Below are 20718 nucleotides of genomic sequence, written 5' to 3'. Positions count from 1 at the left end.
CTGCAGTGGAAGAGTTTAAGAAATGTTCCTTCAAAACAAAATGAACCCACTAACTTTCAGTGTTGTTCAATAATAAGTGTGCATTTTAAATAGAATGTAACTTTGCTGTGATTGTTCTCAGTCCTGGGGAATCCTGATCGGAATCTCTGGCAGATTTTGCCAGGGTGGAGTTCACAGTTGCACTGTATGTCAGTGCACATGACATAGAGAAATGTCATCATCTGGTCCTGGAAGCCAAATCTAAGTTATCATATAGGATCATCAGTGGCTGGAGGCTTCAGTGTTTGTGGGGTGGCAAGTCTACTACGGCTCTTAGTATGAACTTCAAAGGAGCTATCTATAGTGCTGAACCTATTTTGATGATAGGGCTCAGCACCGTGGGTAGCCCCTTCAATGTTCAGACTAAAACCCAATGTCTGTGGATATACCACCCCACCTTCCATTGAACACACCAGCCTCCACTGGGTAGGATGTTGAACGCCAGTGCCAGTTCCAATACCAATTTCCACAGGCAAGGACAGCTTGATAAAACCAGGATTAATTAGAAATTTCAAGAAGACTTCCTTCAGAAAACAGGATTCTTGCTAAAACAAATAGAACAAAAAAGAAGACAACGTTGTAAGAGACAATAAGGAGCAGAAACTAGATTGTTGAGGGCAATACCACAAATATCATGATCGCTATTACTACTCCTTCAGAAGTAGGAAACTTATTTGGGAGAGAGCTGGGTCACTGGACAACAGGAAAGTTGAAGGAGTACCAAAAGAGATTGGAAAGAAGCTGGGTTTATATCCTTATGTCTGTCTTCATTACAGAAGGGGACAGATAGTTGTTCCTAAAGTGACTTTGGATACAGAATGATAGACTAGAATTGCTGTAAACTGCTCAGAGAGCTGCAGCTACTGGCTGGTATAGAAATGTAATAACCAAATAAATAGAATCAGGGATGTGGCCTGATCCAGCAGAAACTTCTAAGGTTTACTCTGCATATTTCCCAACCAGGTGAGGAAGGCTCATGTTATTACATAATGGAATCCTGTTTGTAGCTCAGGATAGTCTTGGTTAATTTTAAGGCTATTTATCACAATACAATCTACATTGCCTGTCAGGTTGAAAACCCAGGTTTTCCCTACATAGAGTGGGAAGTGGCCCGGAGCAGTCATCCACTCATTCATTCATTCATGCCATTTGGTGACCTTGTATCGGTTCTGCCTTTCTACAACTCTGCTTCACAGATGACTAAAGGCCCAAAGGAACGACAGTGTGAGTGGTTCTTTAGGTAGCATAGCTATTAGTGCCCTCCTTTTCACCAGTATTTCCCTCCATTGGCACTTTTTTCTTTTCTTCCACAAATTGACTTTATTTGTCAACTGATTTCACTACCCATTACACCTGAGTTTGCTTATATTTCCCAAAGGCCATTAGCCTATGGCATTAAAACCCATCGTGTGTGGGTAAAGCAGAGAATGCAAAAAAAGTTGGCGGCATTGGATTAGTTTTGCCTAAGGGTTATGTCAAGAATTATAGCTCTGGGGTGGTGAGGCAATACAGTGCCTGTTTGGCTAAACACATCTTATCTTCCCCAATACGTCGCTTGAGCTCCCTTGTGATTTATAAAGCCAGCTAGAGTATTATGTTACCCATGGAACAAATATCAATCACATATCTTTAAAGCAATAGTGCTCATGCAGATTTATTTTCTTACAGCCACACAGTAGTGTATATTCTTGCTGAATTTTCCTTCCAAGAGGATGTCTGTGTTTGCTTGCTTGTCTTTGCAGCTATAGAGTTGTGAAAAATTAGACTCAATTACAAGTGCTGCCATCGCAGAATTCTGTAATGTAAAGAATGGAATAAAATAAATGGGACATTATGCCATAGTTTACATGTAGGAGCTGCTCTGAAGACGCAACGTTGGCATAGCAAAATGCAACCATGGCATTCTAATGGAAATAGCCATAGTTGTAATGGAAATCAAGACTGGGACTCATTCAAGTGAATATGTTTTAGACCACTTTTAAATTCTACATTATAGAGCATAAATACAAAAGCCATACAGGCTAAAATCAGATGGTTGTGGGATCTGCATTTCTTCAGAATTTGGGTGCACAGATTCTACATGTGCATACCACTGCTTCGAATGGTGTGATTAATTTGTAAATACCATATGACTGTGTAGACACAATGATGCTCTCTGTTGCCAACTGTAAAAAGGTGGTGTTAAACCACATTTGGATCACTAGATGCTAATAGAATTCAAGGAACAGTAAAGAAGGACAAAGACATGGCAAAAAAGTTGCATGAATTCTTTTATCTTTCCTCATAGCAGAGGATACAGGATATATATCTTACATATTCAGGAAGGGCGTCTGATGAATTAAAGCAGAGAGTGGTAACAAAAGATGAAATTCTCAATCTTACTGAAAAATTGGAAATTAATAAAACACCAATCCTAGATGACATCTATTCTAGAGTTCTTGAAGAGCTCAAATTTGATTAACCGATCAACCTTATTATAAAAATATATAACATACTGCGAATATCAGCTTCTTTAGCAGAAAACTGAAGAATTGCCAATGTAATAATTTTTAAAGGATCTGAAAAATAACAAACTGGATTGCTTAAGGTCTGTTCCAGGTAAATAGGTTGAAAGTGTTATTAAATATAGAATCAGTAAGCATGCGGAAGGATAAGCCCTCCTGAAAAAGATTCAACATGGTTTCCACAAACATAAATCCTGTCTATCAGGCTTGTTTGAGAGTATCATTAAACATGTGGACAGGGGTGATCCAATAGATATTGTCTGTTTGATTTCCCAAAAGGCCTTTCCCGTGCCAGAGACTCCTGAGCAAACTTAGCAGTCATGGAATAAGAGCGGGAGAGGATCCTCTTACTGGTTAAAGAACAGAAAGCAGAGGGTGGGAATAAATAGTAATTTTTCCCAATAGAGAGATGTAAACAATGGGATCCCACAGGGATCTGTATTAAGAGCAAAGCTTTTCATCCTATTTATACATGATCTGGAATTAGGAATGAGCAGTGGATTGGCCAAGTTTGCTGATGACACCAAACTATTTAGGGAGGTTAAAACCAAGTGGGATTGTGAGGAGGGATCTCTTTTAGTTGGAAGAATGGGCTTCAAAATGGCAAATGTAGTTGAATGGAAGCAATTGGCAGGAATCCCAATTTCAAGCATATGTTGATGGGAACTGAGCTAACAGTGACTCACCAAGAAGTGGTTCTTAGGGCTGTGATGAGCAGCTCAGTGAAAATGTCAGTTCAGTGCATGGCTGCTGTGAAAAAGGTGAACTCCATATCAGGCATAATTAGGAAAGGAATGAAAATAAAAATGCCAAGATTGTATTCCCCTTATGCAAATCTGTGGTCCAACTAGACTTAGAATTTTCCATACAGTTCTGGTTGCTGCACCTGGAAAAAGAAAGAGAAGGACGATTAAAATGATCGAGGAGTTGGAACAACTTACATGAAATGTACTGAAGGTCACAATTTGGATGGCTTGAAAAGGGAATCGGACAAATTCATGAAGGAGAAGGCTATCAATGACTGCTAGTCTTGGTGGCTATATGCTACCTCCAGTCTTGGAGGCAGTATGCCTGTGTACACCAGTTGCTGGGAAACTGGGAGAGCCAGTGTGGTGTAATGGTTAAGAGCATGGGACTGGGACTCAGACAATCTGGGTTCTAGTCCCCACTTGGCCATGGAGCCAACTGGGTGACTTTGGGCCAGTCACAGACTCTCAGCCCAACCTACCTCACAGGGTGGTTGTTGTGGGGATAAGGTGGAGGAGGAGAATGATGTAAGCTGCCTTGAGCCCTTTGTAGGAAAAAGGCAGGATATAAATCGAAAAAGAATAAACAAACAGACAAACTTGGGCATCAGGGGGCTGTTGAGTTCATATCCTGCTTGTGGGATCTTTTGGGCAGCTGGTTTGCCACTGTGTAAACAGAATGCTGGGCTAGATGGATCTTCAGTCTGATAAAGCAGGGTCTTTGTTATGTTTTTATGATTTGCATGCTGAAGATTCATTTCCTGGTACCTCCAGATAGGCCTGTGAAAGGCTCCTGCCCAAAACTCCTCGAAACGTACTGTATGTCAGAGTAGATCAGAGGTATTGAACAGCTTTCAGCCCAAGAGGCAATTTTCATTTCAAAAAAGCTTTTGGTGGGCTGCATTGCAGTGACTGAAGGCAAGGGTAGGGCCGCAAATGCCAAAAGTACTATTATATTTTAGCTTTAAGTCCTTGCTGTCTGTAATTAGGAGATGCGGAGTTCAACCTTTCAGAATAGGGGAAAGAAACTGTAGGAAAGGTAGGAAACCACCAAACAATTGGTGGTGTGGGTGAAGGGGCATGGACATCTGGGTTTCCCATATCTTTCCAATGTGGCCCAAACACAGCTCATGTATCCTCTTCATCAGGAAGTACGGATCTTGCTGATCCGTACAAGATCAGCTCCACACCTACAAGATTATATTTAATATGATGGCTAAAAATATAGGTGTCAGCGCAGGGATACATGGGGGGGTATGAAATGGTGGAGAACAATGCCAGTTTACCAGCATCCATTGACTCTAAATTGTAAGATCAAGTTTTGTGTAGTATTATTACTACTACTACTACTACATCATATCACATTTCTATATCATCCATAGCCAAAGCTATCTGAGCAGTTCACAACATTTTAAGTTACCCATCCAGATTTCAGCCAGGCCCGACTCTGCTTAGCTTCCAAGATTAGATAGGAGATGCAAAGGATTGTGCTGCTTACATAGGTAACTAAACTGTTATCCAATCTACTTTTCAAAATGGCATAACCTGCTAAAGAACCACATGAAAATGTTAATCTGTTTAATGAAAGTGTTAAGGCTGCAATCATGACTGCTCTTACATTGGTAGTAAGACTGGAGGAAAGGAAGTAGATAGCATTGCTTACCTTATTACCTAGCTTAGATAAACACAAAGCTTAGTTTTCTCTGCTCGTGGTTGAACCACGTCAATTGTTTCTCCATCTTGACTCCCATCATCAGTGAGGCAAACACTCAAAGTGCCCCCTGCATTGGCGCAAACAAACCATTCTGAAAAACTGAGGGACCTGGTAGAAATATGAAATTTGGCATAAGAAGGAAAAACACAACAGTTCCACATCTAGCGAATGCCTCTTAAGCAAACTCTTGTCCTTATCATTTGATAATACCAGGGAATGAGGAAAAGGTCTAACAGAAGAACTGGTGAGAAATAGAACACTTTATAAAAGCCTTCACTGCATGACTTAGAGGAGAGGAAAAGAAAGTTTTTCTATTCAAAATACAGGGCAAATACAGGACAACATACATCCTATTCTTCCTTGGAAGTGGTTTTATTCTTCTACTCTCTCAAGAGCGTGAGACTCTTTCCAAGGAAGTCATGAATTGTATACGGCTCTCACCTTTTTCAAGCCTGTCTTTCCAGTGTAGCATGCAGTGCTGCGTGATTGAAAAGAGGAATATGGTCTATTTGTTAACGTTATTTTTGTTATTTAAATAGGTATAATACAATATTCCTATTCTTTAAATATTCCTATTCTTTATATATTCTTTACATAGGAATATATCCTGCCCTTAAGTAACTATACATTCATGGCGGCTAACAAATGCTGTTGCCCCTTCAGTATAAACCAATGCTAGCACGACTTCATCAGCATTTCCTAGGCAAAGAGGAAAAGGAGCCATCTGCCCTGTGTGGAGGTCAGCAGTCAAGGCTGAGAGCTTTTTTGCCCACCTAACAACAAGGGAAGAAACAAGTCCAGTCCAGAAGTCAGTATACAAGGCACATCATACCTAGCACCCCGGTCAGTCAAGGATGTCCAGATGTATCACCCAGGATAGCTGGCAAGTGCAGTACAGCAAAGCACAGAGTTGAAACTCTGTTGTTTGCAACAGCAACCTAGCTCCAGCTAAGCTTATTTATAGCTGATCATAAATCAGCACAGCTGGTTAATTAGGTCAGCATGAAGCTTATAAGGGAGGCCCCATGAAATGCCTTCTGTCTGAATTTCTGCTGCTGATGTTTGATCCTGCACCATCTCACAGGGGTGAGTTATCTCCAGCTCCACTTCCTGCCTTTGACAAGGAACCACTCTTCCGCATGTTCAAGGGGAAGGCTGTCAGCCAAAGCTTCTAGCTCATCACCTGGCTCTGGCTGGGACCTGCAATGCTGCCCCCGCCCAGCCCCTAGTAGGGCATGACACCGCTGAACTTCCACAGCAGCTTGTGGGAATCATTCATTCATTCATTCATTCATTTATTTATTTATTAAAACATTTCTGTGCCGCCCCTTGCCGAAGCCTCGGGGCGGCTCACAACATCTAACAAAATACACAATAAATCGTCACTTCTTCCTTTGCCTAGCAAGTGCCAATGTTAGAACTGGTTTACACAAATTACTAGCACTGTGGCAGCTATGCTAAAACCAATTAAAATGCTAATAATAACTTCAGTAAAAGTAAAAAAAAAAACCCCAGCAAATTAAAAGACAAAAACAAAATCTTATTAATACTTTAAAACTAGATTCAGATTATGTGTAAAAAGGCTTGCGTATGTAATAAAAGCTATCTCTGTCCAGCAGTGGAATGACATAATGGGCACAGTAGGGCAAAGCTGAGCTTCGGTGGGGAAAGAATTCTGTAAGTGGGGCACTACTCCTAGAAAGCTCCCCTGACAAACTTTGGCTGGGGGAAACACTTTGATAAGGGCCTGATGGTGATCCTACTGCACAGCTTATGTAAAAAAGGCTCTTTTCAGTCCAAAGTCATGTAGTTTTGCAGGAAAGCTTCGGCATTTCGACATAGGTCTATTACTAGTGAAGAAGTTTTAACCCTGCTGAGATATATCACTTAGATTCATTCCCAGTTAGATGTTGGCAGTGCTACTCTAATTGAACCAACATTTCCAAAATGGTAGCCTGCAGTATAAAGCATCACACTAATCTGATTTGGATGGCACAGGGCTTGGGCCATTGTGGCTAGGCTATCTCTGTCCTGAAGGGCTCAGAGCTGAAGAACCAGCCTCAGCTGGTGAATGATAGTGCTTGCTGCAGAAGTGCTTGAGGGGCCAGTGATAAAGCTAGATACATTTGCAATTTTAAACTGTGGGTTTGAATTTCTAGGGGAGCACAAGCCCAATCAGAGCAGGCAAAATTCCATCTTTCAGGCAAACTGAGCTATCCACCAGTAGCACCTTCATCTTGCCCAAAGCAGCTCCTTATGCAGTGCATGAGGAGAGCTAATCCGACAACTAATGTGAATCAGACAAAACAGTATGGTGCCGGCGTATTGATGACCCCTCACGCCACATCCTTGGATGACTTAATGCAGCAGTTTCATGTAGATTGCATTAGCATCTGTCCTATAGTAATCAAATGTGCTTATGTATCTGTAGCTTGCTTAGCTAGGATAAACTTTTGTCAATGGACAATGATTTCTACAGTACATTATTCTTGGAAGCATCTGAACAATGGCTCTTCATTGTCAGTGTGCACTTTCCAAAAGAGCAATAGAGGCAGAAAGCTGTTCAGTAAATCAAAAATGTAACCTAGAAGAGGCCCTTTTCATTTCTTTAGCTCCTTTCTCTCTTTGAGAAATTTAACGGTAAATGCCCTACAGAATTCCCAAGTAACTTCATCAGTGGTATTAATTTGACTGAATTATGCACATTTGTTGGTTTATGATATTGTTCTGACAATTGAGGCTGCCTGCAACAGAGATGGGTAAATTCTGTCACAATATTGTATGAAACCTAATGAGTGCCGAACTGTATTTATTTGAAATAGTTTTATGCCACCCTTGTGCATACCAGAGTGGTACACAAGGAGTAATGAATACAATCTACAGTCAAGAAGGAATTATTTGGATACTGCCCTACATATTTTTCCAGATGTCACTGGATACTTGTTATTCCCATGCATAATTATTTCTGAAGCCAATCTCCCCTCAAATGAGGTTATCAAACTAGGTCTGTATGGCTTTCTAAAAGAAGCACTTATCAAGTATTACATCTTCACTACGAGAGTCAAGTAGAATTCCCTGTGTCTCAGATGGACAACTTGCCTTCCAGATGTTTTGGCCTCAAACTCCCATGATCACTCACCATTGGCTGTGCTGCCTGGAGCTGGTGTGAGATGAAAGCCAACACATCTGGAGGGCCACAAGTTGCCTACCCCTGCCTTAAATCAAGAACATTTCAACTGAAATAAAAAGAAAACTTTTCTGAGTTGCATTTCCTATATGTACAGTATCTATACACTGATTCAGGGTTTAAGAAAAGCTTGATCACTTGGCATTTCTCAGAGCAAGTTTTATATTGAAATGAGATCTGACCCTGATTTCTTTTAATTTTACCAAATGATGACCAAAAATATTACTTATGCCAGTTTCTTCATGCTAGCAATGGAAGCCGAACATTTTTAATACTTTAGGAGAGCCACAGGTAAGATTGCAAGTTTAAGTCAGCACCGTATCAGGGGAATCAGCATAAATCTTGTCGATAGATGTTTCCTGCCACAATCTGCAAAACTTAAAATACTAGGCAGGCCTGTTGTAGGTAAAAGAGAAAAAACACCCGCTGCATCTAATTTTAATGTTCACCACCATGGGAATAAATGCTTCTCTCTATAGTGTATATTTATGCTCTTTTTACCTGGCCTTTTCCAGCTAGCTTGCCCAGAGCTCATTCTGTTCCCAAGGTTTTTTGGGTCATTATTTCTACCTCCCTCAGAAACTCATATGTATGTCCTATTTGTATCTGCACTTCTAGACCTTTGTCTCTTCCTCTGTATTTCTGTGATGAGCCCTTTTGAAGTCAAGGGCCCATTTTATATGCTTGCTTAGGTAGTGCAGGTTTAAGGCTGACATTATAAATACCGGTAGTAAATAGCATTTCAGAAACTGTAGGTTGGTGTTTTTCATTTACCAATGTGCTTCTGTACAACAACGTGATTCATTCCAACTTCACATGAGTAGACTCTCCCTCTTTCTTTCGCATCTCCATCTCCTTCCTGTGACTTTCAAGGATCCCACTATCCTTTGGAGCAGATTAGATGCAGCCCCAAATCTGCCGAAATGTCAGTCCAATTTACTTCAAGGGGGTGTGCTGTCATGCAAATAAACAGAGGACTGAAACTGAAATCTGCCATCATAGCTAACCTGTTACCATTTCAAGATACTATTTATTCATACATTAAACCAACTAGGGTTTTTTGTTCATTTCTTTGTCCCATTCTCAGAAAAAAAATCCTCCCCCCCATCCCATATTTAAAGAACCAATAACTAACCCTGAATACATGCATGCATCAAACCTGAGGCAGCAGACACCCATCTTTAGAAAGGCCATTGTTTGGGCTTTCTCTCAGTTGAATTGCCTTGGCTATCTTAGGGTGCAATGTCAGGAGAGGCCAGCTTGGCAGTGTACCTGTGCAAGGTGAGAAATCTAGGTAGCCACTGAATTGCAGTGCTTTGGAGCAGGAGGGGAGGAGGAGGAGAGACCAGCTGGATGCCTCCTGTCTTGATGGTGCTTGGCTCCCCAAATACCCATGAAACCCCTTTTCTGAGGATGCTTTTGCCATGTGGAGAAAAGGCCAGTGCAGTTCTGGCCAGGGGAGGGTGCTCCAGGTACAAAGTCCCAGATCTAACACCAGAACTGACACTCTGAAAGATCCTGTGGTCTTCTAGATGCTTTCTAAGGGCCATAGGATCATTCTGTACTATTTCATGGACACTAAACATTTTATCTTGTGATGTTCCAATTTCTGTACCCTCTGTCTGTCTGTCTGTCACATGTCTGTGGCACCCAGTCACTGAATCTCTCTGGGTGGTTCACAACCATAAAATACACTTTAAAATTTGAAAGTTTAAAACTACAGTATAAAATAGAAGTGGTTGTTGCATACATTGTTGTCATAGCTTAGGCAGAAAAAAACTCCAGTGACAAGGTTATGAAATAAAAATAGTGAATTTGCTATGTATAAAATTAACCATATCTGTAATGTTTTGCTAATCAGATGTTCTGTTAAGTAGAAATGCTGGCTCCATTTACATGCAGCTGTGTGGGATATAAATAGTAATAAAATGTGATCTAAATCATAATTAGGGTGCAACTCCATGGCCTTCCAACATCATCTGGGAGACCACAAGATTTTTCGGAGTCCAAGCCCCTTTCTGCCCACACAGAATGATCTGTGCCAGCTGCTTCCCCAAACCCTCCAAAGTTACAGCTGGGCCTCTGGGGGGTGAGGGAGAGGAATACCAGGGAACAGGGAGGGGAGGAGGCGGGGGCTGTGGAGTTGTGCTGGTTCCCATCAGCAACCATTTTCCTTCCCTCCGACTTCCTGGCACTAAATCTAGACAGCCAAAAATGGTTGCCTAGATAAAATGCAGTGCACAAGGTGGAGCAGTAGCAAAGACTGCAGCTGTTGTGCCTGGCTCCTTGCTCGTAAGGAGGCATACAAACATCTGGTGTGGAGTTGATCGGATGGTGCCCTAGCTGGAGTTTTTTGAATGGGACTCAACATAGTAAATACATGAAGGCATCTAAGATGAATCCATAACTACCACCGGACTGCAGAAAACACTGCATTAGGTGCATAATATTTTGGAAAGCTTTTTTGTGTTATCTTGCTTGAATATGTATTTGACTATAAGAAAAAATAATGATGCATGGGGACTATTTACCCAACAGAAAGTAATGCTTTGACATAAAATGTTTGTTTTGCCACCTTGCTGGATAGTGGGATCATGATAGAATGCAAGATAATAGATTACTTCTAAACAAGATACTGTGGAAAATATATCTTGATTCCTATCTGAAGAATGCAAAATGTCTGTGCAAGTTGTAAACTTCTTGAGAACCTTAGGTGACAACTGTATAAATGGACTCATTGACAAATCCTCTTTCAGCAAGAAGGAGAAAAAGGACAAATCGTTTCGTGAAAGAATTCATTTATGATCTCAGCTTCCCCCAAGCCATTCTATACAGACCATTAATTAACAAATTTTGAATGGATAAAACCCATTTAAAATACTGTCCATCAAATAAAACATCATACCTTCAGAATCTAATAACCCATCATAGTTAATTAAAATGAATAAAGAAATGGCAAATAACCTCCTTTCCTCTGGGGAGCAGCTGAGCACTGAAAGACGGGGAGCCACCTTCTGGCCTCTTTTCTGCAGCAGGTGTGGAATAAGGGGCAACAGAATTGGAATTTCAGTGCCCTGGTATATTTGACTGAAGCACACTAGTGTCAGCCCTGATTTTAAAGGAGCTGCGTAGGTCTGTCATAGATCGGACATTTTGGAGGGCTTCCATTCAAAGGGTCACCAGAAGTCAGAGATGACTGGACAGTACCTAACAACAACAACAACTAGCACGGTGATATTTGAGAGGCATAACATTGGTTTATGGGTTTAGAAGGGAGATGTTTCTGCTTTCATTCATGTGAACATGGGCATTTTTTCTTGAAATCTCATGTGAATCATGAGATTTTCCAAAGTTGCAGTGACTGATCCTGTGTTTCTTTATGAATGGAATTTAAAAAATAGGTCACTTGAGCTGTTTTTCTGAAAATGAACTCTGTGATGCTCAAAAGTACCCCTGCTTCTATCAACAGTAATAAAGACTTGGGTCAAGCTAATGCCACCTTGTGGGAAGGTCCAATTTCCGTTTCCCATATGAAGTCAACCATGAAGTCTTTGCTAAAGAATTCAAGCTTAGTCCTTAATTGTATTATCCTACTTTTACAGGTGGAAACTGAGACAGGGGAGTGTAAACTAAATGCCACATACATTGCTTTCCTAAAGGGATGCACTACTGGTGCATTTCTTTTGCATAATTAGCTGGAAGTCTAATTAAAAGGAAGATTCCATGCAGCATGAAATATGGTACTACTAGAAATAGTCTTTCCAAAGGAGACAGATTTTCTATACTGTCTCTTCACAACAAAGAATCTTGTTCTGCTAATCAAGTTTCCTGGTTCAAGTTCATCCCATTTTCATAGTCAGGGAGTTTGATGGCTTACTACTGAATTGCCCCTTAACTGTCCCTTAGTCAGCTTTAGTCTCCCTGTACAGAGGATATTAAATTCTATTCCTCTCCTCTCCTCTCCTCTCCTCTCCTCTCCTCTCCTCTCCTCTCCTCATATAATGTAATATTCTTACAGTAATATGGGGCAATTAAGGAGCAATTTGGTGTTAATCCCCAGCCGTGCTGACCAGGTAAATAATGAAATGGTCTAGATCATTAATCCAGAAATTGCACTTTTAACAAGAAATTGCAAGTAACACTTTTGACAATAATTCTTTGACATTCCAGGTTAGGTAGGCTGTTGTTACAGTCATGTTTTATAGTAAAAATAATTACCTTAAATTTGATTGGAAGGGAAAACACAGGAGAACCGCACAGAATATAACAACACTGATATTGTATGGCTTTCCTATAAAACCCGCATGAGGAAATAGTGCTGGATCCAGACATTGTGGGCCGTGCACCTGCAAAGGGCCCGTTGCTGCTTTTGCTCTTTTGCTCTCACATCATTTTTGCCATTTGTTTGCTAGAGAGGCAGAAAGTGAGTGAGTAGGCGACAAGATCTACTCGCCCTTCTTCCAACCACCTCTACTTTTGCCTGGGCCAGAGTAAGAGGCGGGAAAGCCAGCAGGTTGCCATAGTGAAGAGAAGGAACAAGTCCTGGTGCTCTATTGAGTGGCCTTTGCTCAAATGTTGGTATTCAGCAGCTGCCCAACCAGGCCTAACATTTACGTTGGGCCTAGAAGGAAGGATGGAACTTCTTAAGTAAAACTGTAGAGTAAAGGAGCCCTACTGAGTTCCTGGAACTGGAATCTTCTGATGAGTGCAATCCTATGCACAGTTTATTGAGAATAAATCCTGTTAAATACAGTGGTCCTTATTTGTGAGATTACATGCATAAGATTAAATTTTGAATTACCGTACTCCATCTTTTACAGACTGCCCAGAGAGATTTGGCTATTCACTGGTAAAGAAAAAGAATAGATAAATATTACAGATGCTACTAATAATTATACTTCCTCTCCAGGGCAACAGCCCTATGTCTCTGCAGATCTCTGCTCCAAACTATTCAGCAGTGGACCCCAACCCCAGCCCAGAGCACAGAGTTCTTTTCTCCATTACTGCTGAGACTGAGTTTGCCTTGGTACAAACTACCTGCAGTGGGAGTAGGCAATCAGTGCACCCCAGGCCACCTTTCTTGACACCTGTCAGGGTGTCTGATACCTCCCTTTCCAGGGAACTGCCGAGCACACATGCCTTTCCCAGGTATGTGTACCTGGTGACTTTGTTTTCTTGAGCTAGATAGTTGGACCATGGACCTGGAGATCTGGGTTCTGGTTCCCAGTCAGCCATGAAACTCCCTGGGTGACTTTGGGCCAGTCTCTCTCAGCATAACCCACTTACTGTTCTTGTGAAGATAAAATGGAGTGTAGGAGGACCATCTAAGTTACCTTGACTTCCTTGAAAAAAGGAAAAATGTGGACCTGAAATATAAAGTAATAATGATGCTGATATCTTGCTTTATTGCTTATCTGTTTTTCACTGGCATTATCCTCTCTGTTGCTGACATTATTGGAATTTGTTTTATGTTAAAAGTTAGCTGCCTTGGAACTATAGTAAATCAGTGGGTTGCCACACTTAAAATAAATAAATACATTCAAGCAGAATTTGTATACTAAAGGAAAGTATAGACTATAGTAATGCAGACTAAGAAATATGGATCCTGGCCTTTCATGTGATCAGAATCCAAACCGGACCCAACGTTGCTTTCATGTAAGCTGACCCCATTGTTTGGCTCAAGGAGGTGAACTTCCTTTTTCTTTCTGTTCTCTTCTTTTTGTTCACCAGTGATCAGTCCTATGAATGAAGGAAGATTTATACACCTTGACCCAGACACTGGTATCTGGAAGACAATGGTGTCACAGACTGATGAAAATATGATTTATGTCTTATTGATGATATTATAGGACCTTGAACTTAGTAGAGTTTTATGGAACGGTTTGATAAAATATTGTCCTGTGTTGTACTATTCTTGCCAGAGTGCCACTTGTTACAACATAAATAGCGGAAATGATATACACTTCATTATTTTCTTTTTGCAATTATCAAGGTGAACTGAAATGTAAATCATTGGCGCATTAAAGCTCAGCTTTTGTTTACCCACTGTAGATAGAGTCTTTTCCCCACCACATGCACACAGCTCCTTTTTCATTATTTGGTTTCTTTTCTTCTTCTATAATTGTTTGCCTCTTTTTTTCTTTCATTTTCAAATCGCAGAGGTAGGGAGGAGGGAAGTAACCGCAGATCAATGTATAAGAAAAATCAAAGCAACATTATTTTTATTTGATGTTAAGATAAAAGGAGATTTGTATGCATGTTGTCACCAGACTTTTCCCTGACAAAATGGGCAGTGGATCTGAGATTTCTTCCAGTGGGATGTCACATGTCCTTGAGGAGATCAGCTAATATAATGTATGTAAATCAGGCATTTTCTGTATTCAGCGAGGGAATCCTTTCAAGTCACTGACTCTGTCTTAGAAATTTTTCATGACTCTTGAACCTTAGGACTTCCAAAAACAAGCCCTATCTGCTCAGTCCAGGGAGAGAGAGCCCCTATGTCAAGGTGATGACCTTCACCAAGCTCCAAAAGCCCACAGCCTGGATCTGCTGCAAATACACTTTCATAGGGATTTATTAAAATTTGATAGTGTCCTCCTGAATCTCAAAGAAAAACTGCTTCTGTGATTTCAGTGGATAAGGGAGGATTATATGGAATTTGCAACTACAGGAAGTAGTGATGGCTGCTCTTCTGAATGCCTTTAAAAGAGGATCAGACAAATTCATGGAAGAGAAGGCCATCGATGGTTACATATGGGGTGCAGCAGTTGTTGGGGTGCTGGGGCAGGTGGGGCTGTTCTACTCCCATCCTGGAAGCCTGCGGGCACCAGCTTTGCCGCTGTGCGAGCAGGATGCTGGACCAGATGGGCTGATCCAGCAGGGCTTTTCTTACATTCTCAGGTTATGCCAGGTCATTTTAGGAGCTGACTTGGCTCATCCATGATTCATAGAACATGATCCCATTTCTGGATTTGGAGCAGAGAGTATTTGCATTCCAGTAATGTCAGTACTGGACAGTACTGCACCCATGCAGTCCTGGACACCTTTTCTTATGTCCACCAAGTTGCTCTAGCTCTTCCACTTGAAAACACACCCACCCACACACGTACACACATGTTCCTACTGGCAGCTGGGGTTGCTGTGAAATAGGTTTCTGCTGGTGCCGAAAACTGTGGGTACAAAGGAGTTGTTGATTATTGGGGCGCAGCTGTCCACTTTTACCTGTCGTTAGTCTTTCAGGTAGGTTACTTATCCTTTGCCGTGCCTCTAGAAGGTTGTCCCAATTGCCAAACGTGCCTGTGGGGCTAAAAAGGCTGTCTACCTGATGATGTTTACAATGAAATCTTGCTTCTCCATGTTTGTTTAGATTATAGATGAAGAAGAGACGCAGTTCATGAGTAATTGTCCTGTGGCAGTGACTGAGAGTACTCCCAGAAGAAGGACCCGCATTCAGGTGTTTTGGACTGCCCCTCCTTTGGGCACAGGCTGTGTAATATTGAAGTAAGTGTACAAGTCAATAAACAGTTGAAAAACTTCATGATGATATTGTAGTTAATGATATTTTGGTGCCTTTCTGCCTCACAAGTCTGCAAATCTATAGATTGTGTGTCAGGATATAGATACAGGGCTCAGGGGACTTGTTCCATGCACAAAGTTGTACTAGGTTTGCAAATGTCACCACAGGAATGTCAGTCCCTCTCACAAGTCTAAAGTCTAGCCTAGCTTGCAGATCAGCACTCAGAAGAGTCTGGATTGTCCATGACCTTTAAGATTGACTTCTTCTACTCCAGCCTTGCTTAGCAGCTAGATGGCCCTGGGAGATTCCTAACATGGAGTAGACCTTCCATCTGTAATTACAACAGATGATGGGGAAGGTTGATTTACATATCATGCCAAATAGGGGGTGCACAGTCCTCTCAAGAAGTAGAACCTGAGCTATGAACCAGAATAAGAAATGGAAACATAATTAGCTCAACAACATGATTGTCCTTGCCATTCCAGTCAAAGGAGTGTCTTCTCACTAAGCTCTGTCATTTGTCCCCCTCCCGCCATTATTTTCTGCTGATATAGGGATAACCCTTCTGGTTTTTTTATTTACCATTCCCTTCTGTGTGGTAAGGCAGATGTTATTCAAAAAGGCCTGAAAGCCCTCGATAAAATTTCACCAAGGTAGCAACAACATGTCATTTGAAGGCCCATGGCCTGGTGGTGGCAATAGTCAGCTTAAGGCAGGTACCTGCTTTAGGTTCTGAACATAGACATGGCAGCCATTCAGTTCTGTAGAAGAAAGCAAAAGGATCTTGACTTCTGTACTGGGCAGAACCTGTCTCTTGTCACCAAGGAGATGGATGGATATGCCAAGCTTGATTTCTTGGAATTTTATTCTTTTCACTTTTAAGGAAGCAGTCCTATGGTTCCTAGATGGTGTCTGAGGGACAGAAGATGCTTTGGATTCCAAAATCCATGGTCAGAAAGAAATATATGATTGAGACCTTCGGTATTAGATGGGATATAAATGTTTTAAATGAATAAATAAACAATGAAAACCTTAGAAATGTACGAACCATGTTCCAGTGAAAATGTAAACCCAGTGAATATCTCACCCATCTCTAAGGGTCTGAGTCCGTGCCTGCGTATGTCCACACAGTGCTTTGTGTATTTCCCTGCTGTGCTCTTGGACCCATGTTCTTGCACCAGTTTATATTTTTAGCACCAATCAGAGGCATGCTGATCAGAAAATAAATTTAGGGGTGTTGGTGGGTGGATACACAGATGCATGGCTGTGGGTTGGATGCACAAGTGGGATGAAGCCTCTTCAATGTTGAGAGCGAATCCCAGGCCACTTTCACCTCTGCAGCAAAGCGGCTTTTGTAGAGTTGCTAACAAAGGGGAAAGTCCACCGTTTCACAGCTGCCATCTGCAGCATTTGTTCCCAATTCTCGGAGCTGAAACAGTATGTTCAGACCCGGTAGCAATTGCACAAAAGTTTGTGGGACTCCAACAATATTTAAATTGTTTCCGTGAAGCATGCACAACTATTTGCATATCCAGGCACTGATACAGTTTCTCCTCAAGAAAGAAAGGCAGTGACACTGAATAGGACATGAATGCACTTGTAGTCTTGGATATTTGTCTGGACCTGTGGAACTGCAGTATTATCCATGTGAATCCCGGCAAATTCCTTCAAAATGTGAATTGGTGGCTATAACATAAATACAGTTGATCGTATCAACAAACCTTTAACAAGTGCTCTGATATTTCAGGAGTGAAGATCCTGAATGCTAGCAGTGTGAAACCTATTTCCCTGAAGACGTTTCACTAGTCTGATCAAAATTATTTTTGCTTTCCTGAAACTCCCCTAGGCCCAGTGTAGATATGTAGCCAAACAATCAAGAATAATTTATCCATGTGATGTTTTACAAGGTTGGCTTCCCCTGAAAACCAGGTCCATAGCTGTTATATATGCAGCCCACAACACCCACTCAGGCTAAACTTCCCTGGAGCGCTAACACTGAATGCACAACCCAGCTGAAATGAGATATGGAGTATGGATCGCAACATCAGTTATTCTTGCAGGCCTGGCGTCACATAACAATTGGCCTCAGACATTCGATCTGAGGAAGAATCTCCAAATTGGCACTCGGTTCTAAGCTCAGGATATTTTTCATCCAGAAAACTAGCTTAGCACTCTACCCAGCTTAGCAAAAGGTTGAGCAGGTGTGCACAGTCTGGGCCAAATGACCAAATCTAGCCCTCATGGGGTTCCAGTGTGGCCGAATATTCTTCCCAGGTCCCACCTTCTTTTCCTCACCCACAAATCATGTTGTGGTTCCCCAGCTTCTGTGCAATCCCGCCCTCCTATTCTTAAGTTTGAACCGCCTCTCCTAAGGCTCAATTACTGGTAGTAACTGAGCTTTAAGCTCAGATGGACTGGCATTTGAGCCCTGTGCACGGGCTCCACCTCTTTGGCCTCCAGTCCTACCCATTCCTGGACCATGGCTTCAGACTGCTTCTCCAAATGTGGCTGTTGGGATGAAAGGGCAAGAATCACACCCCCAGGGATATTTCCTGAAAGTGAAATGGCTTGGCTGTATTGCAGTCCTTAAATGAAAACTTAAGGTTCAGTTGGAAAAAAACCTGATGTGTTTTCCTGGATGCAGTTCAAATGAATGAGGCCTATCAAGCTCAAACAGCTACTGTCATTATGACTTGTTGGAGACAGTAATTAACAGTATAATACAACACCACGTAGCTGTGCGGGAGTAGCATTGTACATAGCAATTATTATTTTGCTTTTGGCACAAACTTAACACCATGTGTATTTTTTCAAATGGGATATAAAGCTTTGAGCAGTTAAAAATTATAGGGTTTGTTTTAAGCCCTTCTTCCACTTCTGCTTCTGCTTCTTCTTCACTTCCACATAAATGCAGGCAAATACTGGACACCATTTGCTCAGCTTTGGTGGCATCCAGGAAATCTATCAGAATGATACCATGAAAGAAAAAAAAATGCTAAGCACACTGATGTAAAGGAGTTATGCCTGAAAAGTCCAGGCAGTGTTCTGCTACCTTAAACTCTGGATGAGACAAAAGGAAGAGCATTTGGAATTACGCACAAAGTGCAAAACGAGTGACAGAATGTGTTACCACCAAGACGCAGTAATGGCTGCCAACTCGCTTTAAGAGGGAATTAGACAAACTCATAGAGGATGCAGCAGCTACTAGTTGGGATGGCGAAATGTTTTCTCCAATTTAAAAGGTAGTGTGCCTCTGAAACTCTTTTGGATGTGAGCTTTCTTAGAGCTTCTCTGTGGCCAGTGATGGGCCAATACAGGTCCAGAGGATTATGAAAGGTGGCAAGACGTGTCCTTTATGCCCACCCTGCGAGGAAACTGCAGCTGAAGAAGCACATATGGCAGGATTTCGCCATACTCAGATCTCTGCTTGCAGTGCTTATACTGGAATCTAAATGCTGCCAAGCCAATCAAGTGGCTTTGGGCTGAGAGAGGGGTGAGCATTTGTATGTTACGTGAATACCTCAAAAAGCCAAAGTAGAGCATGACTGAAAATCCTGCAAATTGCTCACTGCCCTTCTCTCAGCTGCATCTGCTGCGTTATGCTAAGAATGCGTGCACTCACATGGCGCTATCGTGTATACGCCTCCTTGGAACAAGGCAGGTACTTGGGAATCCCCCCTGACACCACCGCCAAAGAGGACCTGGGTCACCAAACCAGAGGGCCCTGATTTGCATAATATTTGCATGTGCAAATTTAAGGCTATGGCTAAAAAAAGTCAGAACACTTGGTGTAATTTAAGTACAAATGCAGTACATCCCAGCAGAATGTAGAGCCCTGTGACCAAGTCACTGCAATGTCTCCCTGCTGCTTCTGTTGCTGAGGTTGAATTTATACATGCACTTGACATGGGTAAGTCAGCCCTTCAGGGAGAGGACAGCCTTCTGGGAGCCCTGCAAATAGAGGACTGCCCTCTGCAGAAGATGACACATGGCCACCCTCAAAAGTCCCACTAAGTTCCAAGATATAAGTAGGCGTGGGTTCAAGCCGATTAATATAACTACTGGAACTGGGAACAGTCAGCTCACCATAGGTAAATGGAGGATTTTTGTAGGATCATGTAGCAACTGGAATCTATAGGTGCACCTTCCTCATAACCTTTAGAGAGATGCACCTGTATTTTTATAGTTTGGGCAAAGAAGCGGTTCAGGTAGGTTTATGCTGCCCCCGCCACTGTTTTACTTGATCTACTGTTTATTTGATACTGTCTTTAAATGGATTTCTTTCACAAACATTGTCAGGTGGGATTTTTAAAAGAAATCCTTGCTTTGATTTTATTTATTTATTTATTTTCCAATTTATATCCTGTCTTTTTCCTACAAAGGGCTCAAGGCAGCATACATCATTCTCCTCCTCCATCTTATTCCCACAACAACAACCCTGTGAGGTAGGTTGGGCTGGCAGTCTGTGACTGGCCCAAAGTCACCCAGTTGGCTCCATGGCTGAGGATGAACTAGAACCCAGATCATATGAGTCCCAGTCCCATGCTCTTAACCACTACACCACATTATATGTGATGTAATCAAATTTGTATTATTATTATTAATAATATTAATAATAATAATAATTTCATTGCTATACCACCCAATAGCCAAAGCTTCTGGTGTATGCATTTTGGTACCCTACAGTCCCACTTTTCCACCAAATATGAGACTTGGATTATTATTTTTTTAATCTAAAATTGTCAAATGACTCAATGACAATCTTACTGCTCATAGTAAAAGTTGTGCTCATGAACAACTGGCAAAAGAAATGTTTTAGTATGCTTCAAGACAAAGTGCAGCATTTACTATTTTTCAGTGATAAATCATTTCTCTTATGGTTTATTCATATGCCTCTTTTGGCTGTGTGTAGCCACTGGAGGTTTGAGAAACTTGAAAAGGACATAAAGTCTGCCAAATTAGAGATTTGGCAGATTTAGAACATCATTTACATGTTTTTGAGTGTGTGTGGG

At 41.6% G+C, this 20718-nt stretch overlaps 1 protein-coding gene across 1 annotated transcript in view; it reads left to right on the top strand.

The window, feature by feature from the left end:
* Positions 1-20718, top strand: part of SPON1 (spondin 1) — a 339096-nt gene that overhangs the window by 65578 nt on the left and 252800 nt on the right. The window contains exon 3 of the mRNA XM_044425965.1: positions 15557-15690. Coding sequence (XP_044281900.1) covers positions 15557-15690 — 134 coding nt within the window. The remainder of the gene's footprint in view (positions 1-15556; positions 15691-20718) is intronic.

Source organism: Varanus komodoensis, unplaced genomic scaffold (genome assembly GCF_004798865.1).
Source record: "Varanus komodoensis strain SLA01 unplaced genomic scaffold, ASM479886v1 scaffold16, whole genome shotgun sequence".
NCBI classification, from domain to species: Eukaryota; Metazoa; Chordata; class Lepidosauria; order Squamata; family Varanidae; genus Varanus; species Varanus komodoensis.
The sequence above is the reverse complement of the archived record's forward strand: the minus strand, read 5'-3'. Positions and strand labels throughout refer to the sequence as shown.